The sequence below is a fragment of the Pituophis catenifer genome, unplaced genomic scaffold (genome assembly GCF_029215685.1).
Source record: "Pituophis catenifer annectens isolate HBS135680 unplaced genomic scaffold, rPitCat1.0.hap2 SCAF_2, whole genome shotgun sequence".
NCBI lineage: Eukaryota > Metazoa > Chordata > Lepidosauria > Squamata > Colubridae > Pituophis > Pituophis catenifer.
Genome location: NW_027256882.1, coordinates 227,225,643 through 227,251,906, shown reverse-complemented (window position 1 = coordinate 227,251,906; position 26,264 = coordinate 227,225,643). Strand labels below are relative to the sequence as shown.

At 41.8% G+C, this 26,264-nt stretch overlaps 1 protein-coding gene across 1 annotated transcript in view; it reads left to right on the top strand.

Moving 5' to 3' along the window:
* Nucleotides 1-10,459: 10,459 nt before the first annotated feature.
* The window catches only part of KLF9 (KLF transcription factor 9), a 29,279-nt gene continuing 13,474 nt past the window's right edge, over nucleotides 10,460-26,264 (top strand). Inside the window, exon 1 of the mRNA XM_070938636.1 lies at nucleotides 10,460-11,801. Coding sequence (XP_070794737.1) covers nucleotides 11,279-11,801 — 523 coding nt within the window. The 5' untranslated portion in view covers nucleotides 10,460-11,278. The remainder of the gene's footprint in view (nucleotides 11,802-26,264) is intronic.

The window sequence follows — 26,264 nt, the reverse complement described above, 5'->3', positions numbered from 1 at the left end:
GAATTCCCGCCAGTCCTCGAGTGGGTAAACAAACAAGATCCCCGAGGTCGGGATTCTGGCGGGAAGGTGATCCTGGCCCAACAGCTCAGGATCGCCCCCTAGAAGAGCCGGGCGGCGGGCGGTGTCCCTCGCGGGGCGGCTGGTGGGAGCAGCGCGCTCGGCTGCATCTTTTGGGGAAAGTGTCAAAAGATAAGGGACGCGGGTGCTGCACAGCCTATCCTGCGGAATGTTCGCTACGTGGCTGAGGTAGATTCCTCATGTTCTATGCAGCTTTGATGTGCTGGAACGAAGAGACATTCCTCCTTGCCGAGAAGGGGCGTCCGGCAGCCACCACGCGATGCCCACGGCCCTTCCCTCCGGGTGGGGGGGGGGAGAGTTCCCAGCGGGGGGGAAGCTCGAGGGGAGGGGACTGTTTGCATCGGGCGCCCCCCCCCCACCCGCTGCTTCTCTCGCACGGAGCCAGAGTGGAGCCGAGCAAAGCAACGGGAGGAGCCCCGCGTGCGACTGAAGAAATTCCCACAAAAATGGGCCGTGTAATCCGAAACCACCACAAAGTGTCGTGTCCCCCCCACCCCCATGGATTTCACCCAGCTCTGGCGTAACCCTTCCCACGTAAAAAAAAAAAAAAAAAAAAGTCCAACCGCGGCGACACCCTTTCCAGGGGAATCTCATGACTGCCGGCTGCGCATGTTTGGCGCTCGGGGCTGCCCAGCTAGGGAAGAGCGAAAGTAAATAGCGAAGCGCCGGCAATGCCAGCCGCGGCTTCCAGGAGGGAAGCAACAGCTGCGGCGCCCCTCCCCTCCTCCTCCCCCCACTCTGCTTTCGGAAGGCGCTTTTGCTCCCGGCTGAGGGAGGGGGGGGCGGCAGAGGGAGCCCCCCCCCGTCGCCCGCGCTGCCCTTGCAGCGGGGACTGAATGTGGCGCCCCCGCCAGTGCCAGGAGCATGGTTGCTCCGGCGGGGCGTCGGCCCCGGTGCAAAGTGGATTGGAAAATGCGGGGCGGGCAGCGGGGGAGGAGGGCATCCTGGCCTCAATAAGCCTTGGGCGCTCCCCTCTCTTGACAAACCCCCCCCCCGCGCGCGGGGGCCGTGGGCATGAGGGGTGCGGCAGGCTGCGGGCAAAAGCCGAGCCGGCGAGCGCGCTCTTTCCGTGTGTACAACATGGAGGCATGCGGGAGGCTGAGAGGCGGAGGGAGGGAGGGCGGCGAGGAGAGAACGGGGGGTTATTTGAGGTGAAACGGGGAGGAGACAGAGAGGCGGCGGGAGGGGCCGGGGCTGAGGAGAGGAAGGAGGCGACTGCCGCCGCGGCTGCGAGGCGGGAGTGAAGGAGACGGGAAGGGGGTGTGCGTGACAGGCGGCAAGGGAGGTGATGGGCGGCCGGGGAGGAAGCGAAACGCCGGGGGAGGAAGCGCGGGCAGGAGAGGGGGAGGAATGGAGGGGACAAGTAGCAGAAGCGGAGGAATGGGGCGGGTGGGGGGAGGCGAAGAGCGTTGATGTCACGCCTCGCAGGGGGAGATCTAAAATAATGCGAGGAGGGGGCGTGGGCCTCGAAGGCTGAGGCGAAGATTATCGTTTGCCAGAACAACCTGTTTCCTTCCAGAACCCGCGTTTCTCGACAGACATTTTCATTCTGGGCGCTGCTCAAGAATCTGGTCACCCGAGTCACCCCACCCCACCCCACCCGTGCTTGCTAGAGGAAGAAGGATCCCCGAGCACGCCCGGACTCGGATCCTTGAAGGTCCCCTTTGGAGAGGGGCCAAGTGGGCGTGGGAGGGTACATGCACGAGCAGGCTTGATGTGGCGCGCTTTTAGGGTCACCTCCGGAAAGGAGAGACTTAACTGAGGCAACCACCCGGGGACATGGCCGGAGAGGCTTTTGCATACAGTATTTGAGCGAGGAGGAAGAAGAGGGAAGGCGAGAAAAGGAGAGGGCGGAGGAGATGGAACACACTGCTAACGCACACACTCACATACACACACCCCTCTTCAGGAAACGCACCCATCTGAATCACAGAGCTACAGGCGGGGGGGGGAGGGAGGCTCCACTGTATACAGATAATTGCAAATGTGTCATTTGCGTACACGCGTGCCACAATGGAGGGTGATGCAGGGGGCGTGTTTTTTTAAAAAAAAAAAAACCAGAAGAACCCCTGAGGTTGATTACTTCGGGGTCTTCTAATCCTTCTGTTTCTGAATCGGCATGGGTTTTGGTTCGTTTCCTTATTTTATTGAGCCCGGGGTGACCGAAAGTCTTCCTCCTCCTCTTCCTCCACCACCGCAAGGGCGTGCGTGCGTGTGAAAGGGTGGAGCTGGCTACCTCAAAATACCTTGTTGCACCAGCGGCTTCCCAAACATTTCCATTTCACATAAGCTGCTCTCGCAGCGAGAGTGGGAAGGGCGCGGGGTAGGTGGCGGGCAGTCGATTTACCTCGCGCCCCTTTTTGCAGGCTGTTCGCGCGTATTTGCCACTGAAAAGTGCAAACGCCGGCGCCAGGATCTATGAAAGAGCCGCCTTCGACCCTGAAGTCGAAAAAGGGGAGAACGTCATCCAGCATTTCCACTGGATGAAAGCAGCATGGCCTTGGGCCAGATGTCACGCAGCTACCTTAGCTGTCACTGGGCTGCTCTCCTCTTTCCTCCCCATCCAGCTTCCCTCTTCTTTCTATCTGCTTCTGTCTGTCTCGGAGGTGGAGGTGCTAATTTCAGTGCAGCTCACGTGGGTATGGACGCCCTGAGCTTCATGCACAAGCTGGGGGCGGGCTCACCAGCCCCCAATCTAGGGCAGTTTGTTCAACTGCAGTAAAGGGAGCTCGATGTTCCAGCAGCGAAGGGATTTCTGAGAACTGGGACTGTGTCCTCAGATGAACTCCTCTCCTTCTCCTTCTCCTCCTCCCTTCTGCCGCCTGCAGAACAGCTTTAAAAGGGCGATGTCTGTACTTTTGCCTGAACAGCATGTGGCTCGGATGCACGTACATCTGCAGCCTGCAGTGCAGTCTGTTGGTGCGGCCCCACCAGTGTTCGCTCTGCATTGAATAGTCGGAATTTGCTGTAGAAACTTCTGTAAACAAAGTTATGTTGGGGGAAAAGACCAGGAATGCTGGGTGTTAGCTGGGAAAGATTACAAACCCAGTCACTTTCCTAGCATGGAAGCAGCACAAAGCTGGCTTCCTTCCTTGCTTCTCTTCCAAAAGAGAATTGATCTCCCTGCAAGGCAGAGAACAACTTCAACTGTTCTGTTGTTTTGCAAATTTTGGGGGGTAGGGTGTCTTTTTTTAAAAAACAAATGCATTTACAGGAATCCTGCTAAATCCTGAAAATGTAACTTTCTTATCAGCTTTGCCTCACCATTCACATTAGTATCAATTCCTTCTTTATCTTCTCAGGGTATTTTGTTCCCCACCCACCCAATTGTTTTGCAGTGTTCTTCTGATAATTATGCACCAGACCTTACCCATTTTTTCCTCTCATAACCTTTGCACAGGAGGCCTTCCTTCATAGAGGAAGCAGTAACTAGGCAAACAAGAGTAGACAAGGGCTTGTTCTGCATTTCCAGATGTAGCTTTTGTTCCTGTAAATAAATTAGTCTCTTTTTAAACAAATAATCTATCTTTGTTTTGAGAGATTAATTTAAGACATTCTGCATACATTAAGCAGCAGAAACAAATAGCCAGTTTATGTGCCTTATATAATAATTAAACACATACTTCAAACTTTTAGCATCCTAGTTTTATCTTGTAATAAAACAATCATGCATCTAGCTCAGTCTTTCCCAACCCCTAAACTTTCCAGTTTTGCCATAGTATAGTCAAACATCAGCTTACATCTGGAAGGGAAATGAACAGTCTACATAGTTAAAAGGAAAATTAAATTTGGAACAGTTGTAACAGACACACTTCTGTTGTTTCTTACTTCACTTGAGCTATCTCTTCCCTTTGTAGTGTCTCATAATATCACTCAGGTATTTTAAAGCTGTCTTTATCTTTTGTTATATAGGCACAGCAATGGTTGGATAATACCATAAATCAGGAGTCAGGAAATGGCTGTTTTAAGTTAGGAGCTAGGCCACAAAACTGATCATCTGTCTAAATAATACTTCATTCACTTTCCCAATAACATCTTATCTTAAAATAACAGGCCAGCTTTACAAAATTACCCTAAAAATGACCAAGAAAACCACTGTTAAGCATTTTGCATACCAACATCATTAACCATGTAAGGAACATACTTAAGGCACATGCACATGTGTGAAATATATAAGCAGATCATAAAATTGCTTATAAGATTTGTTCGGATAAGTCTTAATAGATTCTAAAAATTGCTGAAACATAATTAACAATGCATGTCCTATCTGAACTTACACATGGTTATCAGGCCACAGTCTTCCAAAATAGTTTTATCTAGTCAGAAATTCCCAGAGAATTCAATGGACCTCACTTCCAAATATATGTGTAGATCATTATAATATGCACACATAAGGGGAAGGGAGTGAGATTTGTTTTAAAATAAATTATGTGCGTATTAATCAATGTGTGCATATTAATCAATAAAGGCTTCAATTCTATAGTATTTCTGAAAGGTCTTCATGCTCTAAAACCAGAGAGATGGTGTGTTACAGTATATTGCAGTATGGTCCAGATTTAACAATAAATTCAATGATTAAATTATTTTTATATAGATAATTATATTTATCATATGGATCTTCCCTTTTTGCCTCCCTACCAAGACCCTTGGTTCTTTATTCTACTAATTTATACCACACTACTTCTCTTTGTCCGTGTGCGTGTGTGTGCGTGTATGCATATGTGTATGTATGCACACACACATGTGTCAGGGAGCTTGAAGAAAGGCATGGAACTTTCATAAATTTTGTGACACCTTTACGATTTGGATTTGACTTGTTGAAATCGAGTTTTAAAATTTTCTAATAAATTGTACAAAGTTTGTCCACATTTGTATGCTGCCTATTCACATAATTCCAAGATGTAAACACATGGGAAGTTGCAATATAAGACATGTCTGTGGGAAGGTAAAGCACAAGAGAAAACTTTGAATATAGAAGACCCCAATGGAATTATTGTGGGAAGACTTCAATTAATTATTAACTCTCATCTATAAAGAGAGAAACAATGGTTACTGAGGAACATAGAAGGATACAATGAATAATGCGTATTGAGGAACACAGGGTTTTTTATTTGTAAAAAAACAAATGGTTCTCAGATACTGTTGATGGTTGCCAAGGTTAACCTGTAAACTGTATGCTTCTGAAACATTATATAAAAAAGCTGATTTGGAATACCGATCCTCATTTTCTTTTGTCACTCATGCTACCCTATAACCATTCTGTGAGTGTCCAGACAATAGCCTTACTAATCCAACTGTAGCTGGTTGAACAAATATTTGTATATCATGGTTTCATGACTCACGCAAAATCCCAAACGATTCCACTTGGGACCACTACTAGAAGAAGCATAATTGCTAATCCTTTATTCAGACGGAGGTCTATACAGATAGTTCTCAATTTACGACTGCAATTGAGTCCAACATTTCTGTTGCTAAGCGACACAGTTATTAAGTGAATTTTGCCTCTTTTTATAACCTTTCTTGCCATAGTCGTTAAGTGAATCACTGCAGTTGTTTAAGTTAGCAACACAGTTGTTTAGTGAATCTGGCTTCTGCATTGACTTTGCTTATCAGAAGATTGCAAAAGGTGATCACATGACCCTGGGACACTGAAATTATCATAAATATGAGTCAGTTGCCAAGTGTCTCACCTTTGATCATGTGACCATGGGGATGCTGCGATGGTCGTAAATCACTTTTTTCAGTGCCATTGTAACTGAAAGGCCACTAAGTGAACTGTTGTAAGTCAAGGACTACCTGTACATACGATAAACACTAAAAAATAGAAATAATAGCTAAAGAATGAAAGAATGGGACAGACAAAGAATGATTAGGCCAGTATTGTAGTCTAGGAAACATTAACAATGAGTAAAATAGGCTTCCTGAACTCCTTTACAAGGTCTTAAAAGTATGTTATTCTGGTTACTAGGTTAGCATATTTAACATACCCTTGCTGGAATCATTAAATATGTTGTAAATTAGAGTCACATGTGCCTAAAGTGCTATTTATATCTGAAGCTATCTTTACTTAAAGAAAAACATCCCAAGCTTTTATAGCTATGAGATCACTATTCTAATTCAGGGAAAATTGTTATCTCATAAAAATATACTGTAATGAAGTCTAAAGTACAGAAGGAATTGCCCACTGCCAGCTTATATTTGTTTTCATGACTGGACTGAGTTCAAGCAACTAGCGGCCAAGGAAGACCAAGATGCATTTTCCCTAATAGGCAAAACATGCAGAGTGTACTGCCTCTCACTCATTTGCTCACTTGGGGACAAACTGTAATCAGAAAAGAATCGTGGATCATTTTATTTCTTTTCCCCTCTATACAATGCAGCTGCAGAACAGACACAATCCGCAGCCCAGCTTAAGATACCTTTGGCTGGGTTAGCCAGGCAAGTTGCTTCAGATTTCAGCTGAAAAAAACTGGATAGTTCAAAGTGGAGATCTTTCTTTAAGTTTATTATGAGCCAAACTACCTATCCTACCTTATCCCTTCTTATTTAGTTATTATTTAATTTCTTATTCTGTCCAAGGTGGCTAAAAACACTCCAGATTTAAACACAGACACACACACACACAAATAACACATAAAACAAATTAGTAAAAACCACATGGAACCTTTCATATGGCAAGAGCAGCAGCTGAGACAACATACCCACTTGACAGATGAAAGGCCCCTCTCTGTCTCTGTCTCTTTCAATAGAAAAGATTATTCCTGAGAGTGGAAGAAATCTCAGGGAAGGTTAAACAGACCTCTCTAGGCTTTTGGAAGCCCCTTCAAGGGGTCTTCGTGCCATTGCCATGAAACCAAACATCCATCACCTCTCAGTCAACTTGGCTTTTTGCACCATCTGTACTGGAAAATCTGAGGAATTTAGAAACATCTGTCTTAGACATTTAATCTCTGGAGTGCCAGTTTTATGGCTCGGTCAGATAGTTGGCTGTGCTAGTTGGGAATGATGGGTGTTGTTATAGACTTATATGTTATTATATGTTACAGGTGGTGTCAACAAGACGGATGCACCTAAGCTCTCCAAGTGACTTTTTTCAAATACCTATGTAATAATATAAAACCTTCCATTACAATACATTATTGCATTCCTTGTTTAAATATACCAAACAATCTCATTTAAATGTACCAAAAAGGCAGTGCTAAACATTGCTCAAACTACCAACAATTGAATTAATGTCACAATCTGAGATTAAAATAGTAGTCAAGATTTTGCAATCCAGGCAGCAAACAAAAACCTCCAGATGAAGGAACTGGATATAGAAAAGGCACTCAAATTCAGTTTGCTAATTAGCAGTGGATAATGGGGGGGGGGGGAAAGGAAGCTCCAAAAATAAAATAAGTCAATGGTGGTGTTTGCCCTGCCAGTGTTGGGTGTGTGTGTTATTTCCTTGATTAATATTTTTTTCTGCTTGATTGTTTGTCTGGTATTAATTTAGCAGAGCAAATGAAATAGGCAGAGAAAGCTACTGTATATAAAAAGAGCACTGATGCTGTTACTGCTCAGGTAATGACATTTCTGCAATCAAACAATCAAGCTCACAGAGCACTAAAGATTACATAGTTCAAGCCCAAGCTTATATATATATTACATATATTCTCTTCTATTGGAAGATGTCAATTGTTATTTTGCTGATCCTACAAAAGCTTTTGGCTGTATAGGCCACAAAAAGCAACAACAGCAACAACAATGGATAACCCCTTAAACAAGGGGCACATTCTTGGCCACCTTATTTGCAAACTGAAGAATTTGGAGAATAACAAGGAAACAACAATGAAATTCTAAATAGTTCAGAAGAAAGTATGTGTCAAGGTTGTATGTTGACAATTTACTTATTTAATATATACAGAATATATTAGGAGAAATGCTGGACTACAATAAAGAAAAACTGGCATTATGTTGTCAGAAAAATATCAATAATCTCAAATATGTTGATGATATCACTTTAATGACTAGGCGCAAGCAAGGCTTATGGAATCTGTTGTTTCAGAGGAAAGGGGAGGGTGCAGAAAACAGCCTGCTCAATGTAAAAAAAAAAACAAAATTTAAGATTATGTCAACAAGCAATGCATCCCAATGCCAATAGGCAGGAAAGAAAATGAAGTTGTTATAGACTGTTTTTTCCTACTCTCAAAAAAGGATGATGACTATAGACATGAAATAAAGAAACATCTGGTACAAGAGAGAATGACTTTGACAAGTCAATACAAAATATTGAATTGCAGATACATCAAACTGCCAGTCATGGCGTATATTGTCAAGGCTATGCTTTTTCCAGTTGCAACATATGGCTGTGACAGGTGGGCTATCAGAAAGAAGAATGTATGCTTCTGAATTGCTTTGCTGGAGAAATTGTGGAGAATATCTTGGGCTATAAAAGGAACAAATCATTCAACAGGGGTGTCTCTAGGTGTGCGTGCCTTTGAGTCTGTTTTTGACTCCTGGCAACTAATCTCTGTGATTTTCTTGGCAAGATTTTCAGGTTCGCCATTGCCCCCTTCCTAGGGTTAAGAGAGAGGGACTGGCCCAGGGTCACCCAGATGGCTTCACGACTAAAGCGGGGCTAAAATTTACAATCTCCAGGTGCCTGTTGTCTTACAGTTTGTACAGCAAACTGGCTCTCACAGTCTGCTTCCGAAAGCACTACTAGTAGAAACTAAAGCTTAAACATTTTAGATATATAATACAAGGGCCAGAGAAGACTCTGTAGCTTGTAACAATCAAAGGCAAGTGAATCAAGATAATTAAATATTACCACTGAGTTGATGATAATTGAGGAAGCATGTACTGAAAGATAATCTCAGAAATCTATGCTGGGTAGCAAAGAATAAGAAGTGATTTAAAAATAACAACAAAGATACTAACTTCATTAATGGCCTGAACCTTCACTTATTAATACTAACAAGAGAAACAATTGTAACATTTCTCTTTCTTTGTTAGCTTTTCTCCTCCCAGCTTCTAAATTTTTGCCCTACCCTTTACATTATTATTATTATTTTGGTGGGACAGCTTTCTCTGCCACGGTATATACAGATAGTCCTTGATTTACAACCATTCGTTTAGTGACTGTTGAAGTTGCAACGGCACTGGAAAAAGTGAATTATCATTTAATATATGACTGTTGCAACATCCCCATGGTCATATGATCAAAATTCAGATACTTGGCAACTGGCATGTATTTATGATGGGTGTCCCAGGGCAATCCCTTCTGCAGCCATCGGACAAGCAAAATCAATGAAACCATATTAACAATCGTGTTACTAACTTGATAACTGCTCGATTCCCACTGGGAAGAAAGGTTGCAACATTGTATAATGGAGCAAAACTCACTTAACAATTGTCTTGCTTAGCCATGGAAATTTTGGGCTCAATTGTGGTCATAAGTTGAGAACTACCTGTATTTATTTATTCCCACACTGGTCATTCCACAACATACAAAGATGCCATCTTAGACACTTTTTGTTTTGAATCAGTGACTTGATTATTCATAATCTATATTTAATTGTCAAATGGATGTGTGACCTAAATATAGGGACAGTAGTGCAATTACACAATCCCTTCCCTTCCCCCCTCCTCTTCCTAAAGTTATACTAAAGTTTATATTTTACTTTCAAAACACTTCATCCTCACTAATGCTCAGACCTAAGTTTACAAGTGAGGACTGCTTGGAATGTATTTTTCATTGGCGGAGCCGATGTTAGTGACATCAGCCAAAACACTTTTGATTGGCTAGCTGGTTGCTGGGACTATAAGGGCTTTCGGTGAGGCAGTTAACCCGATTTCTGCTGGGAAACCAAACTTGGGAGTCCTGGCTAGTGGAACGCGGGGCGATTAGTCCCGGAGGGAAAAGATGCCAGCGGGAATTGGCGCTGATGGGTCTCCGAAAGCCGGACGGCCGAGGCCCCGCCTGACGAGCCATTTGGAGGCGGCGAGCGCCTCCCTCCCTGCTTTCCAGGCTCTGTATCCCTGGGATAAACTCTCCCGCCTTTCCCTTCGTTGCCCTTTTAAGTGGGGGGTTACAAGGCGTCGAGAGTAGCACGAGGCATCGGGAGGAAACCTTCGGATTGGCCGAGGTCCCCGTCTGTAGGCACACCCCTCATGCAAAAAGGGACCTTCTGAGTGGAAGGAGGAGAAGGTAAACAGAGTTGAATCACTCTCCCGGCTGACCAATTGGGGGTGGAGGGGCGGAGGGGGGGGGGGAACTCGCTGGAAGAACCTTTTGCGTGATGGGCTTCTGCGAAATCGGTCCTGAGCAGGGCTGTGCTGGAACATTGAGGAGCCGTAGGCGAGGGGGGAGTGAGTCAGGCAGTGGGCTGATCCAGCCTCAGTCGCTGCTGCTGCTGCTGCGTAGAGTCCTCACGCTTGGGCTGCTGTTTCAGCACCGCGCCTTCTGAGGAGTGTGTGAATGCGCTGGAAAGCCTCGCGAAGCGGGGGCGGAGAAGCAAACGCAGCGGCGGCGGCGGCGGCGGCGGCTCGGGTGCGAGGATCGCTGAGCTCTTCGCGAGCTCCTTTCGATTTTCTTCTGCTTTCCGTCCCCTCGCGGGGTGGGGAAGAGGAGGAAGAGGAAGAAGCGGAGGAGGAGGAGGAGGAGGAGGAGGAGAAGAAGAACAGGGAAAACTCCCTGCTGGTGCTACTTGGATTACTTGAAACCACCACTCGTGACCCTGTTTTCCGAAGAAGGGAGCCTTATCAGTGTCTAGTCACAGAAGCGGGTCCGGGAGTGCACGACCCACGCGCGACGCGTCACCGATCTGGAGTTGTCCGGCGTCCGTGGAGAGGGGGCGCGGGAAGCGACGGCGACCGAGGGTCAAAAGGTAGGGTAGTGGTGGTTCTCCTGGCTGGGAATCCCGGATGATCGTGGTTATGTAAACGCCGAGCCCCGGCAGTGGATCCCTCCTGGCTGCAACGGCACCCCACCCACCCCACCTCCACCCACGATCCGCAACCTGAAGGAAGGCGACCCAGCCGCCCGGCGCTCGTCACACCGCCACCCCACCTACCTACCTGGCCCTCGGAGGGCAAGAGGGCGGCGGCTGCGGCGGTCAGAGGCAGGCAGCGCGGAAGAAGTTTTGCCCCGGGGCCCTCGCCCTGCCCCTCCCCCTCTGAAATTATTACCTCGGGGGGCCCGACGGTCGCCTGCAAAATGTCAGCGGTGGCTTACATGGACTTCGTGGCTGCCCAGTGCTTGGTCTCCATTTCCAACCGCTCCGTGGCACCCCCGGACGTGACTCGCGAAGCCGAGGTCCTGAAGATGCCCGAGGAGGAAACCGCCGCCGCCGCTGCCGTCGTGACCAAGGAAATGAACGACCCCCGGGACGCCTGGAAGGATTATTGCACGCTGGTGACCATCGCCAAGAGCTTGCTGGACTTGAACAAATACAGAGCCCTCCCCGCCCCTTCCATCTGCAGCGACAGCGTGGAGAGCCCCGACGAGGACATAGGTTCCGACAGCGACGTGACCACCGAATCGGGATCGAGCCCTTCCCACAGCCCGGCCGAGGGCCAGGAGGCTGCCCGAGGGCCCGGCGCCCTGACCCTCCTGCACGGCGGAGGGCCGGTCAAAGGCAAGCTGGCGGCGGAAAAGAGACACAAGTGCCCCTACATCGGCTGTGGCAAAGTGTACGGCAAGTCCTCCCACCTCAAAGCTCACTACCGGGTCCACACAGGTGAGCGGCGGCACTCAGGTGAACGGCGGGGGGGGAGGGGCGGGGGGGTTGGAGGGGCGCCCGGGGGCGGGGACGGCCCGGGAGTCGAACCTGTTTGCAAAAGGCAAGGGGTTTAATGCGAGGAAGGGGAGCCGAGCCGAGCTCTTCTCCCGCGGCGGCGGCCGCTCGCTTTTCCTCCCCCTCCTTCAAGTATGTCGGTTGTCCTCAGTTGAACCCTCCTTAAAATGCCGCGGTTGCCTTAGCGCCGCTCTTCCTGCCTTGCCCGTCCCTGCCTTTGCCTTCTCTCCTCCCGAGCTCGCTGTGGTGCAGGCTGCGTGCATTTGGGCACAGGGTGTTACTGCAAATGACACGTCAAAATGCTGAGGATGGATGGATGGATGGATGGATGGAGGAGATGAGGGTGTTGGGAGTGGATGACCCCCTCCGGGATCTTTCATGTCCTCCCCCTGTTTCTGTAGATCGCTTGCCTTACACCGAGCCGATCGCGCCAGTAGAGGAGCTGTTCCCTTCAAAAGCCTTCCTCGCAATCTCTCAAGGATGTTGGAGGAGGGGTTGGGGGCTGCATGGGTGAAGTTGATTTGAGGGTTTCCTCCTGTTTTGTGATTGCTTAACCTCCCTTGAAGGTTTTCTCTTGTCAATCAAAAGCTGCTCAACAACTGGGTTAGGATGCTCATGAAATTGTAGATCCGGAGCTAACTTCATGTTTTCTTTGGCTGCTGTCTTAGAATAGACTTTTTTTTTTTTAAATGCTGGACCTGGCTTAGCTTCTTTGGCACCTCTGAATTCCATGAACTCCACCTGGGCGTGGCTGTCGTGGATTGATGACGTATTTTTCCAATTTTCATGAGGTCTCCCACACGGGCGCGTGTTGGTTTTCATTGCCTTGGGATGTAAAACACAAGGGGGCGGGAAAGAATAATGGCAGCAAAAACAGAAGGCCCTGAGGTCCATGTTTTGTGACAGTTCTGTTTAATGATGTCCAAATGCAAGTGACACCACCATTTTTTTAAAAAAAGAGAAATTTGTTATTTTCATTCAGCCTTCAGTAACATGGCAGCTGTCTTCATTAGAGACATTTGCGTCATGTGTTGCCTAATTGCTGCCTTTTGTGGGCTTTGAACTTGTTGAGTGCATCATCAGTAAGTTGCTTCTTCTGAGGGTATGTTTGCTTATTCTTGGTTCAAACCCCAGCATATTATAATGGGTTATAATTCTCTGTTTCTTAGTACATCTGGTACTAAGACACCGGAAAGTGCATTCCTAGCACTTGGCGAATATGTTTAAAGATAAAGGCTGATTAGGATATTTAAAGTGAGCTTCTTTGAAAGACGAAATGATTGGGGGAAATGAATGCCATCTTTTCCACCAAAGCACATTGTACCCAGTTGTCGTATGTGGGTGTGTTGGCAGCATCTGTGATGAAACATGAGGTGGTTAGTAAGCTTTGAAGATGACACATCGGGCTACATATATTTATGGTGCCTCATTGGCAAAACACACATCGCAACTTTAGCCTGCCTTTTTTGTTGGTCATGTGATTATAGAGTGGCATTCCATTTCCAGCATAAGGAGCCTGGTCTTGGGGTGGTCAGATTGTATGTTATTTGGGGTTTCCTTTGGCAGGGAAGAAAACTAATCTAGGCAATAGTTGTATGGTCTGATAAACGGCCTGTTGAAAGCACAAGCAACGTGGTAAGGAATTTCAATACCATCTTGGGAAATAAGCAGTGTTCCCTCGGTTTGTGAATATGTGTTTTTCTATTTGTGTTATCTTCCTGCTATCTGAAAACCAGACAGAGTAGCAAGACTCAATGTTGCAAGTTGTTCCTCAATCCAAATGATCTGTGAAATGGTTTTTTTTGTGACCTAGATTAGGTCACGTGAGTTAGGAGCTGAAGAAAAACGTCAGATAGTATAAGAATAGATTTGATTTCTTTCTTATGATGAATATATGATGCATATAAGGCTTAAAGTGCCTTCTGTGGAGATGGGATAGTTGCTGGGGAAGCAAAACGGAAGTCGGTAATCCTTAGCATTTTTCTTATAGATTATTTTCCCCGTCATATATTTTAAAAAATTGACTCGAAAAGGAGTAAATCTTCATTATAGGAAGCCAGTCATGGTACTATTGATGTCCACATTAGGTGCATTTAATTTTTACCTAAGGGAGAGGGGCAAGCTGGATTTGGCTGAATGTCTATGGTAGAGTATTCCTGGATGATGTGTGGGAGAGAGTCTCAACTCAATTTTCCTGTTCACACAACGGGCATCGTAAACTGCAGAATGGAAAATGCACAGGAAAAGGAGTGTCGTGTGTCATTCAGCAGTGATTCCTGTGGCTAAAACCCATAGCACAGGAAGGAAAGAGAATATGAGCATCAGCTCTTTTCTATAGCATGGCAGAAATACTAAATAATTTGTAAAGCCAGGTCAATTGCTGAGAATGCCCCAATAATATCCTACACATAGGAAATGCCACTCATTTTCTAATCAATCTAATGAAGCAAGTCCTTACATTTTGTTTCTTCCCAGCAATAAGATTAAAGGTAGGACTTTGGAAAAGGAAGCCACATGGCTCAATACTCAGCTAACTCAAAGGTCTACACTGTAGAAATGCATTACAATTTCCCTTTTCCTATCACTGGTTTATAGTTTCCTGATATCAACATCTATACAATATTCTGAGTATTGTGACTGACAGTGACTATTCTACAAATTAGTAGTATCAAATTAATAATATTATTTATTGACCTTCCATGTTTTCCTATGCTTGTGAATTCAAGGCTTTTCCATCAAGGAGCTAGTTCAGAACAACAAACCATTTACTATCAACTGAAGGGCGGAGAAATTTGGAATGGAAATTAAGAAATAATCCCTGTTTTGCTTTGAGGATGCATTGCATCACTGAATTATTTGCAAGAAACAGGTTTATAATTTGACTAGAAACTTTAGTGTTTTGTCTCTGAAACACTAATTCTGTTGGCCTATCAAATCCCTATTGTCATATGTAGGAATCAGAATTCTTTTGGGAATCAGAATCAATTACTTGTAGGGAAAATATAATTCAATGATATACACAGGTAATCCACCTTTAGCTCCAACTACAATTGGAACTGGCAACTTGGTCATTAAGTGAAACCGCACATGTGCTCACTTTTTTACTTTAGTTTTTCTATGCTTTACAGACCTGCAAAGGTTGTAAATGTGAGGACCGGTCATAAAGTTACTTTTTCATCACCATCATAATTGCGAATGGTCACTAGATGAGGCAGTTGTTAAATGAGGACTATCTGTAAATAGATCACGATGATGGATCTCAACTAGTTGCTAACTTAAAATTCCAGCATTCCTTATCATTGCCTCTGCTGATTAGGATATATAGCCATCTCTGAAGTGCCAGAGATTTCCCACCACTCTCTTGGACTAAGATATAGGATGATTATGGCTGAAGCAAATAAACACTGAATACAAGCAGATTGAAAGCCCATTTCTCTTTTGTACACTCCACATCTCCCTGGAGGCATTTTTGGCTGTTCTCTTCTATCTTATATGCTGTCCCTTTTTAGTGTTTTCTTTACCAATATTATTAAAACCATATTTTCCCTGGTAAGGCTGTTACGCATAAGGTGCATGTTGTGCATTTTGAGCCTTGCCATAGAAACACATTGACAAAATGGCTCTCACCAACCTGGCATTCTTCAGAGAAGGAAGGTGCCAGGGAGGGGTGGGGAGGGGAGGAGTGGCTAAACTAAGTAATGCGGGGATTATCGTGATGGTTTTGGCACTATCCAGAAGTGCGGAGGCATCAAAATCATATTGCAACAACAATGCATGCGAGTTGTGCTGAATGTTTTCACGTAGGCTGTGGAAGATTTGGGTTAGCTGGGATGTGAAACTAAGAACAGACAGATGCTTTGCTTTCTAAGCCTGATCATGAAGAATTAAATACACACTCAAGCTCTATTTTTCTTGCAGAGTTTTTATAGGCAATGTAAAAGATATGCTTTTTAGAGACACCTGGGACAATTACAAGAAACAAAGCATAGTTTATCATGTGTATGGGAATCTCCATATGGGGGTTGCGTGTTAGTAAATTATTTACTTTAATTGCATCCTAGTCCTAATTCCATGGCATTGTGTTGCCCATATTATGGTCCCAACATTTTACTCATGGCATGATATAAATGGACGGATTGCCGTACAGGTAGTCCTCAAGTTACGTCCACAACCGAGCCCAAAATTTATGTTGCTAAATAAAACATTTGTTAAGTGAGTATGTCCCATTTTATGACTTTTCTTGCCACATTTGTTAAGTGAATCACTGCAGTTTTTAAATTAATAACACCGTTGTTAAGTGAATCTGGTTTCCCCATTGACTCTGCTGGACAGAAGATCATAAAAGGTGATCACATGATCCCGGGACACTGCAACCATTGTAAATGTGAATCAGTTTTCAAGCACATGACCATGAGGATGCTGCAATGGTCATAAGTGTGAAAAATGGTCCGAAATTATTTTTTTTCAGTGCCATTGTAACTCCAAATGGTCACTAAATGAACTGTTGTAACACGAGATAACTAGCATGTCAGGAAATGTTTCCTTTGGAAAAATAAAAAAAACAATTTATATCATTAATGCAGGTATTATTACGCTCTTGCACTGTTTGACTCTCATGTAGATAACATATGTTTAAGTCAGGGGTGGGTACTAATTACCTTTACTACCGGTTCGCAGCGGGGCCGCACACGCATGCTTGCTTTGCTTGCGCAAGCGCAGAAGCAATTTGATGATGTCAGGATCGGTGGGTGGAGCCACCAGTTTTACTGCCGGTTCTATAGAACCGGTGCGAACCCAACACTGGTTTAAGTCCTGATTTCAATTTACTATTCATGTAAGCAATGATTGTATTGCCTACTGCATCAGTGTTCCATAAAACGGACCAAAATTTATTCACATTAATGTTTTGAAGAAACAAATGTTTCTTCCCATGAAATAGAGCACTGACGTAGTCCAGCCTAAACAAGGAAAATGCCCACTTTGAAAGGAAGCAGTGAATGATAAGAGCCAGGCTTACCCATCAGCTTCATCCTTTGACACCAAGGCTAGTAACTTTAATTGCTAGTCGTGCACATTCTCCAAATGCCAGATCTGTTGATATCCAGCACACATGAGGAAATTCCTCCCTCTGCCCTTGGGGACTTCCCCAGCTACGACAGCACATCGCAGGTGGCCAAATAATTAGCTACTTACTAAGAAATCTGGATTACAACATTACTGTTCTTATTATCTGATGCTTCCATCTTGCCACCTACTTGAAAGTAAGACACTTTTATCATATTTGAAAGCATTTGGCTGCAAGAATGTTTGGACTCAACCGATGTAAATTTTTTCCTGATTCAGGACATCAACCTACAGCATACTTGTTTCTCTCCATTCTGAACCTCTTCCTAGTCTGAAAAAGAAATGAGCAATTGGATCCAATTTCTCAATTCTAAAATCAGGAAAGCAAAAAAAAAGAAAAAAGAAAACACTAAAAAAATAAACAATAACATCATTCAGCATTGAATAAACAATGCATGTTTCCTATATGGACAGATAAATACCATATCTAGCTACTATCCAAACTGAAATAATCTTCAGAGCTTGTCTTCTATTCTTGCTGCCTAAATAGACAGCTTGTCTACAGAGAATTATGAAAAAAATGAAGAGCAACTTTGTTCTTTCTCTAAGTGCAATCTTTCCAACATAAATTCCTGCATGGTGCATCTGAATGCATTTTTTCCCTTGACACCACTACAGGTAGTCCTTGACTTGCAACAGTTCATATAGTGACCGTTTGAAGTTACAACGGCACTGAAAAAAGTGACTTATGACAATTTTTCACATTTACAACCACTCCAGCATCCACATGATCAAAATTCAGATGCTTGGCAACTGATTCACATTTATGACGGATGCCGCATCCTGGAGTCATATGATCACCCTTTGTGACCGTCTGACAAGCAAAGTCAATGGGGAAGCCAGATTCACTTAACGCCCATGTTACTGACTGGTTGACTACTGCCATGATTCACTTAACAACTGTGGCAAGAAAGATTGTAAAATGGGGCAAAATTCACTTAACACATGTCTCACCAATGTAAATCTTGGGCTCAATTGTGGTCATAAGTGAAGGACTACCTGTAGTTCCTTTATGCTTTTCTGATTGGACATGTTTATAACAAACTGATTTTTTTTTAAAAAAATCACTTACTTGGAGGAAAAGGAAGCTTTGCAGGTTGCTACCAGCTGACTTTGAAGTATCCAGATGTTTCTGAATAGTGTCACTCCCAGTCCTAAGATTAGGTCCAGGGAGTTAAATGTTTGGGACAATTGATGCCAGAAGAGAAATGAAAAAGTAAAATTGCTGTGAAATACCCAAATAAAACAGTGCTTTTTCTAGAAAATGGAAAAAGATATCTGACAGATCATTGCTGATATTTTGGTCTAGCCCATGGAAACTTAATAGCTTCTAGTCAATTTTGGGACATCTACTGCTTAAGAGTGGAAAATGAGAACTAAACCACCAAATGAATGCTTGGGCAATGTACAATTTGCCAAAAAAATTGTGAGTGACTACAGTTTTTTGGGAAATAAAGAAGATTGCAGTATATTTAGATAGCAGTTCAAATTGTTTATAAGTGTTGAAGTGTTAAGATTGTAGGGATAATCTTTATTACCCCACCCACCCCAGTACCTATTTATGGAGTCAATACTAGCTTCATGAAAGTTCCTCTTTACAATCTTGGATTTTTTTTTTCAACTGGTTCCCACACTATCTCTCCCTAAAAAGCTGCTACAAATTATATTCCCAAAATAAACAACAACATAAAAAAAACCCAATCACATGGGGGGGGGCTGTTTGTCCATTTAATTTACAAATATTTTCACAACAGGGAGAGAGACCCCAAGTGAATCCGTGATATGAGAATGTCACCATCACTTAAAGCAGAGCTCTTCAAACTTGGCAGCTTTAAGACTTGTGGACTTCAACTCCCAGAATTATCTAGCCAGCATAAGTTTGAAGAGCTCTGACTTAAAGAGTAGATGGCCTCAGAATGTAGATCTCTGTGGTGAATAGCCATTAAAAACCCTGTTAAATATCTTCTTGGAGTGGAGTCTTACTTTTTTGGAGCCTTCCAATTTAGCAGTATTCACTTCTTTCTGTTATCTAGTGGTGCCATAGGTTGAGGGTATGTTTTTTTTTCTTTTTTTGTATACTGTGAAGAGCTTGTGGGCAGGCTGAGAAAGGCATGGAAAGCAGAGTAGACACAATCAATCAACAGACAAAGGGTGTTGGCAGCTTATCTCACAAGTGGCAACTCAGCCCAGGTAGTGAGAGAGCTGGGAAAGAAAGCTTTTCAAATCATTCAAAGGGATCTTGCCTTAGTGAGGTCAGTATAAATGAGGATGGGAAATTCCTTTTAAAGTTTCCTAGATCTGTGTTCATTCCAAGACAAGCATTAAAGATTCCTTTCTAAAACGAACTTCCTGGACTGTGCCAGCAATGTGAAGCTTGGCAAGAACATACTGCCAGTTGTTGCCAGATGGCGAGTTTGACTTCCAGTTCTACGAAGAAGCAGGAAGAGGGAGGAATCTATAATTTCTTCATATCACTGATCGGGTCACCCTGAGCAGTTTTACATAACTTTTTCCTGGCAGTCCGAGTCTCTAAAGAGAACTACGGAGTTGCAAAATTCTGCCATTCAACAATGAAACATTGTGTTTCCTTAGAACACAGATGAGCGCCATACGTATCAATGGGCTTAAGTTTGAACTATGACTGTTTTATTGTCTGTCTCCTGTTTTGGCCTAGGGTCAAAGAAAGTGTATTTGAATGTATTTGATTATCTCTAATATTTAAAAACACAAACTCTCTTTTTTATCTTCTTAATCAAAAATTATCCAAGGTTTTAGCCTTATCTCTTGTTGAGCAACCAGATACAATCAACATTCCAAAAATAATTGTGCTGTAAGTTAGGGCTGTTCAAATCTTCCGAAGGTAACCTTTGATCTGAGGAAGCTTCAAGCAGATGACTCTATCAAAGCAGATTTGCAACTTGAAACAGAGACCCATTCTGATGCAGCAAAACAAATTTAAGCACTGTGAAGCAGTTCACAACCTTATTAATGTTTTTGCAGATTCACCTTTTTTTTTTTTTTTGGCTGCTTCTGAGGTTGTTACAGACAATATTCAGTGCTGTAATTTCACTGCCATATGTGGAAAATGTTGAGGAGGGGTTGAGTGGCATGATGGGCTCTCTGATGTTGACGTGGAGCTGACCAATGAGATTCATCCATTCCGTTGAATTTTCTACTATAAGTGGAGTACTTTTGGAATGGCAAAGCTAATGTTATTTTGGCTGCCATTCACTTTCCAAGTTCTCAACCTCTTGAATGTGGCCTTAACTTTGCTTTTCCTTGCAGTGGGTGGAATGTCACACTTCGTTGTGGATCTTGGCAACCCAGAAGGGGAGTTTTAACAACTTAGCTTTCAGCAATCTGAGCATTGACTCAAGGCCCAGCATACATTGTGGGTCAGACCTTCCTTTTAAACTCTGTGATAGGAGCAGGTTTAAGTCTGCTCAGAGATGCATTACTGTACTTTTAAGAAGAGGGAATCAAGATTCGGAATAATAGTTTCTCCTCTGTCCTCTGTGATTTGCTGTGGCATTGTATGTTATGGTTGTATAGACATAGCTATATCTCTGCTATGTAATTAACATGTTGCATTTCTCCAAGACCTTCTCAAAAGAGGCTGGGCTTTACTCTGCCAAGTCTGATAACCCCCTGAAGCTGGTGATAAGGAGTTTCCCCCCCCCCCCGCCCTGGAGGAACCAGCTGTGCCAGTCAGCTGTGCCATCCCTTCTGTCATAAAACTCAGTGGAAGCAGGTCTACACAACTGCACAAGCCTAAGCCAGTTAGTCTTTGTCAGTGTCATGTGAAGTAAAAAAAAATGTATTTTTTGTACTTCCATTTTTTCCTTAACAACCATCCTGAACTATTATGTCTTGAGTGTAAATCTAAAAAAAGAAAAAGAAAAAAGGAATGTGCCTCTGTTTGTATGTGTGTTTATCTCCTTTCACTTAAGAAAGGATAAAAGAATTTAGAGATTTAAAAGAGAAATTCTAGACCAGGGTTTTTCATTTTTTTTTCAGGCTGCAGAACCTGTTTGTTAAAAAAGAATAGTTCCTGGAACTCCTGACCAAGAGAGGTGGAGCTTCTGACAAACCCAGCTTGCGAAAGCTGGTGACTTAGCAAGTTTGAGGGGAAGAACAGGATTGGATGGCTGAGTTCAAGGTCTTCCTCCCCCCCCCATTAGCCCCTTTCAAAGAAATTCCCTCCCCCTTAATTCTGTGGAACTCAGATTACCCAAAAAAAGAACACTCTAAAATGTTTGAACCTGGAAGCTTTCTAATATGTTAGAATATGTTGGGTACAAAACTCTGAATTCTTAGTCAACATGGCCAATGTTCCAGAGTTTCCTTTTTAAAGATTAAATCTTGTGGGAAATTCTCTCACAGTTTTTCAAATGCAAAACTACACACCAGTCCCAGAACTGTAGTCTCCCCACAGATGTTGGATATCTGAAGATTGTTCTGGTTAGAGAGCTATAAGAAGTCTTTTGAAACCAAACAAAGACTTTCTGAATCAACATCCTCTATTTTAAGAATGGGCTATAAGGGGTGGGGAGAGCAAGGCCTGTATATTTTTTCCCAGCAATTGGGATCTGTGCTTCTAATTAATTGTGAGTGTAGTCTAGCCCAGGGGTCCGCAGTATGCCAGAAACCAGGCCACACAAACAAGTCGAGCCCTATCGGTGGGATGCAGCAGCATGCAAAACCACGCTCCCTCCGGTCCACAGAAAAATCTCTCCATGGGACCAGTCCCTGGTGCCCAAAAGGTTGGGGGCCACTGGTCTAGCTAAGTCCAAGAGCCTTTGAGTAGACCTATCAGATTTAAGTTAGATCATCTAGTGGTAGCCATAAACCAGAATATTCTACATCTAGTGACTGACTGGATTTTTGCAAGCCAAATCTAGTAGCCAACGTGAAATTATAAATCCTTGGATTTAACTTGATTTAGGGTCTCTTGACATGGATAGATGTTTTGTTTCAAGTGCAAGAATAAGCAAGGATGTATTTTCATTCTTCAGGCCAGTCATTATCCGAAATCCCACCCATTGTTGCTGCCCTAAACTGCTCTAGTAGTGTACTTTACTGTCAATTAAGTGGGGCTGAGAGGAGCTGGGCCAGGTCATTTTTAGAAGTTGCTTTAGACCTATAGAATCTCTTCTCTTGAAGAAACCCAATTGCTAAGTGTTAAGATTCGGAAATTGATTAGGATTAACAATTCAGTGGAAAGCATGAAGAATGAAAAAAGGAGTTCCATCGTGGTTCTGAGTGCAGAGAAATGCTAAAGTACAAAACATGTTCTCTGTAAAAAGACTAATCAAAGCACTCCGGCACAAAAGGAACCCCCTCTCCTTTGTGCAGTTCTGTTTTTAAAAATATATGGAGCTGTGGAATTGGAGTTCTGCAAAAATGGGATGACCCAGTAACTTTATATAAACACACATACATACAACAATACAAATGCATAAACCAATATAAAAACTAACACAAACTAATGTAAAGTAAGAAAAAAGAAAAAGAAAAAAGGGAAAGAAATCAAAGAGAAGTGCATGAGAGAGAAAAGGTAAAGAAAAAAATAGAAAAGGAAGAAAAAAGATACAAAATTTCTGATTATTTTTATAGCAGTTACCGTATATATACTCTTATAAGTTTAGCTCTTACTCTATAGTTATAACAGCTCTCTTTCTATACTCTATTCTGTTTAATCATCAAAACCATAAATCATGAAGTTCATTGTTTTCTGTTTAATGGGGTTTCCAGTCAGCAATAAATGTAGATATTGTCTTTTCTCTGATCAAAAAAGTCAATTTAGCCATCTCAGCAAGTTCCATCATTTTCAACAATCATTCTTCCATTGTGTGCAGTGCCAAATCTTTCAATCTCTGCACATAAAATAATCTCTGCAGTTATCATATACAAAAACAAAGTCCATGACTTTTTTCCAACTGTTTGTCTACCAGTCCCAAAGGAAAAGTCTATGATTGCAATGTATAGTAATGTTAAGATCCTGTGAATCCTAACATATAGCCACATATTTTCCCTTTTTTAATCACTATTTTACAACCAAAATTTTTATCCCACTTTATCATATAATCTTTCACATGTTCTTCTCCTCTTTCAAATTTCAAGAACAATCTATACATTTTAGCATTTACATATTCATCATTTCTGTACAATTCTATTTGACACTCAGTCTTAGAAAGTTCAGATCCATAAATTATTTTATCTAGTTTAAATCTTTCTAATAATTATAAAAAAGGGAATCATTGATAGTTATATTTCTCTGCCACTAGTTTTTCCCTTGATTTTATTTTCCATTCCCCTTGATAAAATTCCAATATCTCATGATAAGTTAGCCATTTGTGTTTTGCTTATTATTTCTCCTCTGTGACATGGTTCTTGTCCTAAGAGCCTCTGAAGTATTTTCAGGCACAACATGGGTTTGTATCTATTCCATATTCTCAGTATGGAATGTCTAACATGTTTTTTAAAAATCTACACTGACCTTGACTTGTTATATCACAAATATCTATGCCACTCAAATTTCAGGTCATGTCTTTCTAACTCCCAAAAGCTTCTGTTTCTCTATAGCACCCAAATCAAACAGCAAACTGCAAAATACAATTTCAAATTAGACAAATTAAGTCTTCCTTCCTTCCTTCCTTCCATCCATCCATCCATCTTGACTTTATTTTTTTTAATAAATAACTCTTAGTGTGGATATACATAATAATCCTTCTTCCTCCTAGTTTCCCACAATAATTGCTTGTGAAGGAAAGTTGAGCTGAGAGTATCCTTTGCATCTTGTAACACTATATTTCACAATGGAAATTAAAAGTAAAAACTTAACAGATTTTTACTTTGTAACAAATTTGTTACAAAACAAATTTGTGCTGCGCAAATTTAAATGTATTCTGAAACTGCTTAAATTACTTGTCAAAACAGGTATTATAAAACCATCAGTCTAGGTGAGACATTAATTATTATCCCAGAAGTTGTTCCCAACAATGGCAATTTTATCCCATCATATCATATGTTTTAACTTCATTCTATATCTTAACATAATTATTTTAAAATAAATGCGTTTCATATTTGTCATAATGATATCCAAATAATCTTCTGTTTATTAACATTAAAATCTCCCAATGCAAAAAATGTTTTTAATTTGCCCATTTCTATTCCCTTTAAAAGAATTTCCAGAACCAATACTAGTTCATTTGCAAAAGCCCTTAAAATTTTAAAAGTTTCTTTTAAAATTTTTACTTCCACAAAAGGAGGAGAGGCCATCCCTATTCATTGTTGTATCTCACAGCATTTTGTTAAATCTCTTTTAACAATTATTTTTGTTTTTTCTGAAGTGTAGATTGGTCTTATCTTTGTTTTATGATGTTCTTTCCAAAATTCATAACTTCCATAATCTTAAACAAGAAAGCCCCATTCAGATTGTCAAAGGCCTTTTCTGTTTCTTTGAAGATCAGTGACATGTGTTTTCATTATGTTGTTCTAAATATTCCAAAATGTCTAATATATTTCTGACATTGTCCTTTAAACTTTTTTTTATGGTAAAACCCAAAATGTCCCTCATGAATATATTCTTGCAGAAATATTTTTGGTCTATCAGTCAGGATTGTTGTGAACAACTTGTACAACTGGTAGTTATTGTTCAATAGTCCATAATGTCTTGTTAAAGTCCTATTTTGTCCTTTGGATGTTAATGTTATATCCACCTCTTTCCAACCATCCTTCCTCCCTGTAGGGTAAAGTTAATCATGTTTCGTAAAGGTTGTAAAAGTTCATCCTTAAAATATTTATAATAAGAACCTGATAATCCGTCTGGTCCAGGAATCTTTCCTAGTTTAATCTTTTTTAGAGCTTCAGAAACTTCCCTTATTATTACAGGTCCATTCGTAATCTGTCTTTATTCTATATTCCTGAGTAAATTTTGTTTCTTTAGATATTCATCTATTTTCTCTAGGGAGATTTCACTTCCTTTGTACAAATTACAATAATATTGATGAAATGATTTTTATATAGTCTCATTGTCCATTAATATAATATTTCCCCCTCGTAATTTCAATACCATTTTCTTTTCTTTTTCTTTTCATAATTTATGTTAGTCGCTTCCCTGGTATATTTGCAAACTCATTTTCTTTTGTTTTGCATAATTCATTTTTTTCCATTTCTCTTACTGTTAACATAGATAATTGCCATTGTAGAAACTTAATTTATTGAAAAATACTTGTCTTCTGCAGAGAATTCTTTAATTCTTCTTTTCCCTTGATTTCATCTAAAATAGGCTGTGATTTCTCTTGACTGTTCTTTTAAGATCACTGCTATGACCTCTAATAAAACCTTTACTTGCACCCAATCCGTTCGTAAATCAATGCCCTTAACTGAATTATTTTTAATAATTATTTTGGTTTCTTTTTTACAATATTTCATTATTGCTTCTTTATCTAGCAACTTTTCTTGAGTCTTCATCTTAAAGAAGACTTTTTTTTTGTAAATCAAAAAATTGTAGATTTTTTTGTAAATCAAACTCAACAGGATTATGATCCAAAAAAGTCTTTGGTAATATCTTTATTTTAGAAATCGCAGTGGCCAAATCCTTTGAAATCCAAATCATGTTTATTCTTGAAAAAGACTTATGTTTTTAAGAAATGTGAGTAAACTCTTTTTAATTGCTTTTTTTCTGTCTTCATATATGAACCAACCCTAAGTTGCCCACCAAGTTAAAAAACTTTTGGTAAGTTGTTGAGTAATCCTTTTTTTTCCCAGAGGTTCTGTCCATTTGTGGGGAGTTCATTCCATTACAATCCCTCATCAACCATCAATTTTCATAGGAAAAAACTATAAAATTCTCCATATGTTTCTTATAAAGTAATTTGAAGCATCAATTCCCAGTATCAAAATCTAGCCCCATCTAAATTAAGTTCCATTAGCAAATCTACCATTAATCAATTCAAATTCTGGTTTTAGTTGGAGATTTATATGCAAAACAATTCCTTTGCAAAAATAAATTCATCCAAATTTTTATGAATTAAATATTTTATGTATTTTTGTTAGCATGTATACAACATGTATACAAATTGTATCTTTTAATTGTTTTCAAATAATGATTTTTGCTCTCTTTTGAGGAGCATTTGCTCCATTTATATTCCACTTTAAGTATTTATCATGCATCATCAAGCCAAAAGTTTAGAAAAAATCTATCATAGATCAGTATCATGTCTTTCAATTTCTTATTGCACCTGCTGGAGTTTTTGTGTAGTCTCCTCTGATACCTTC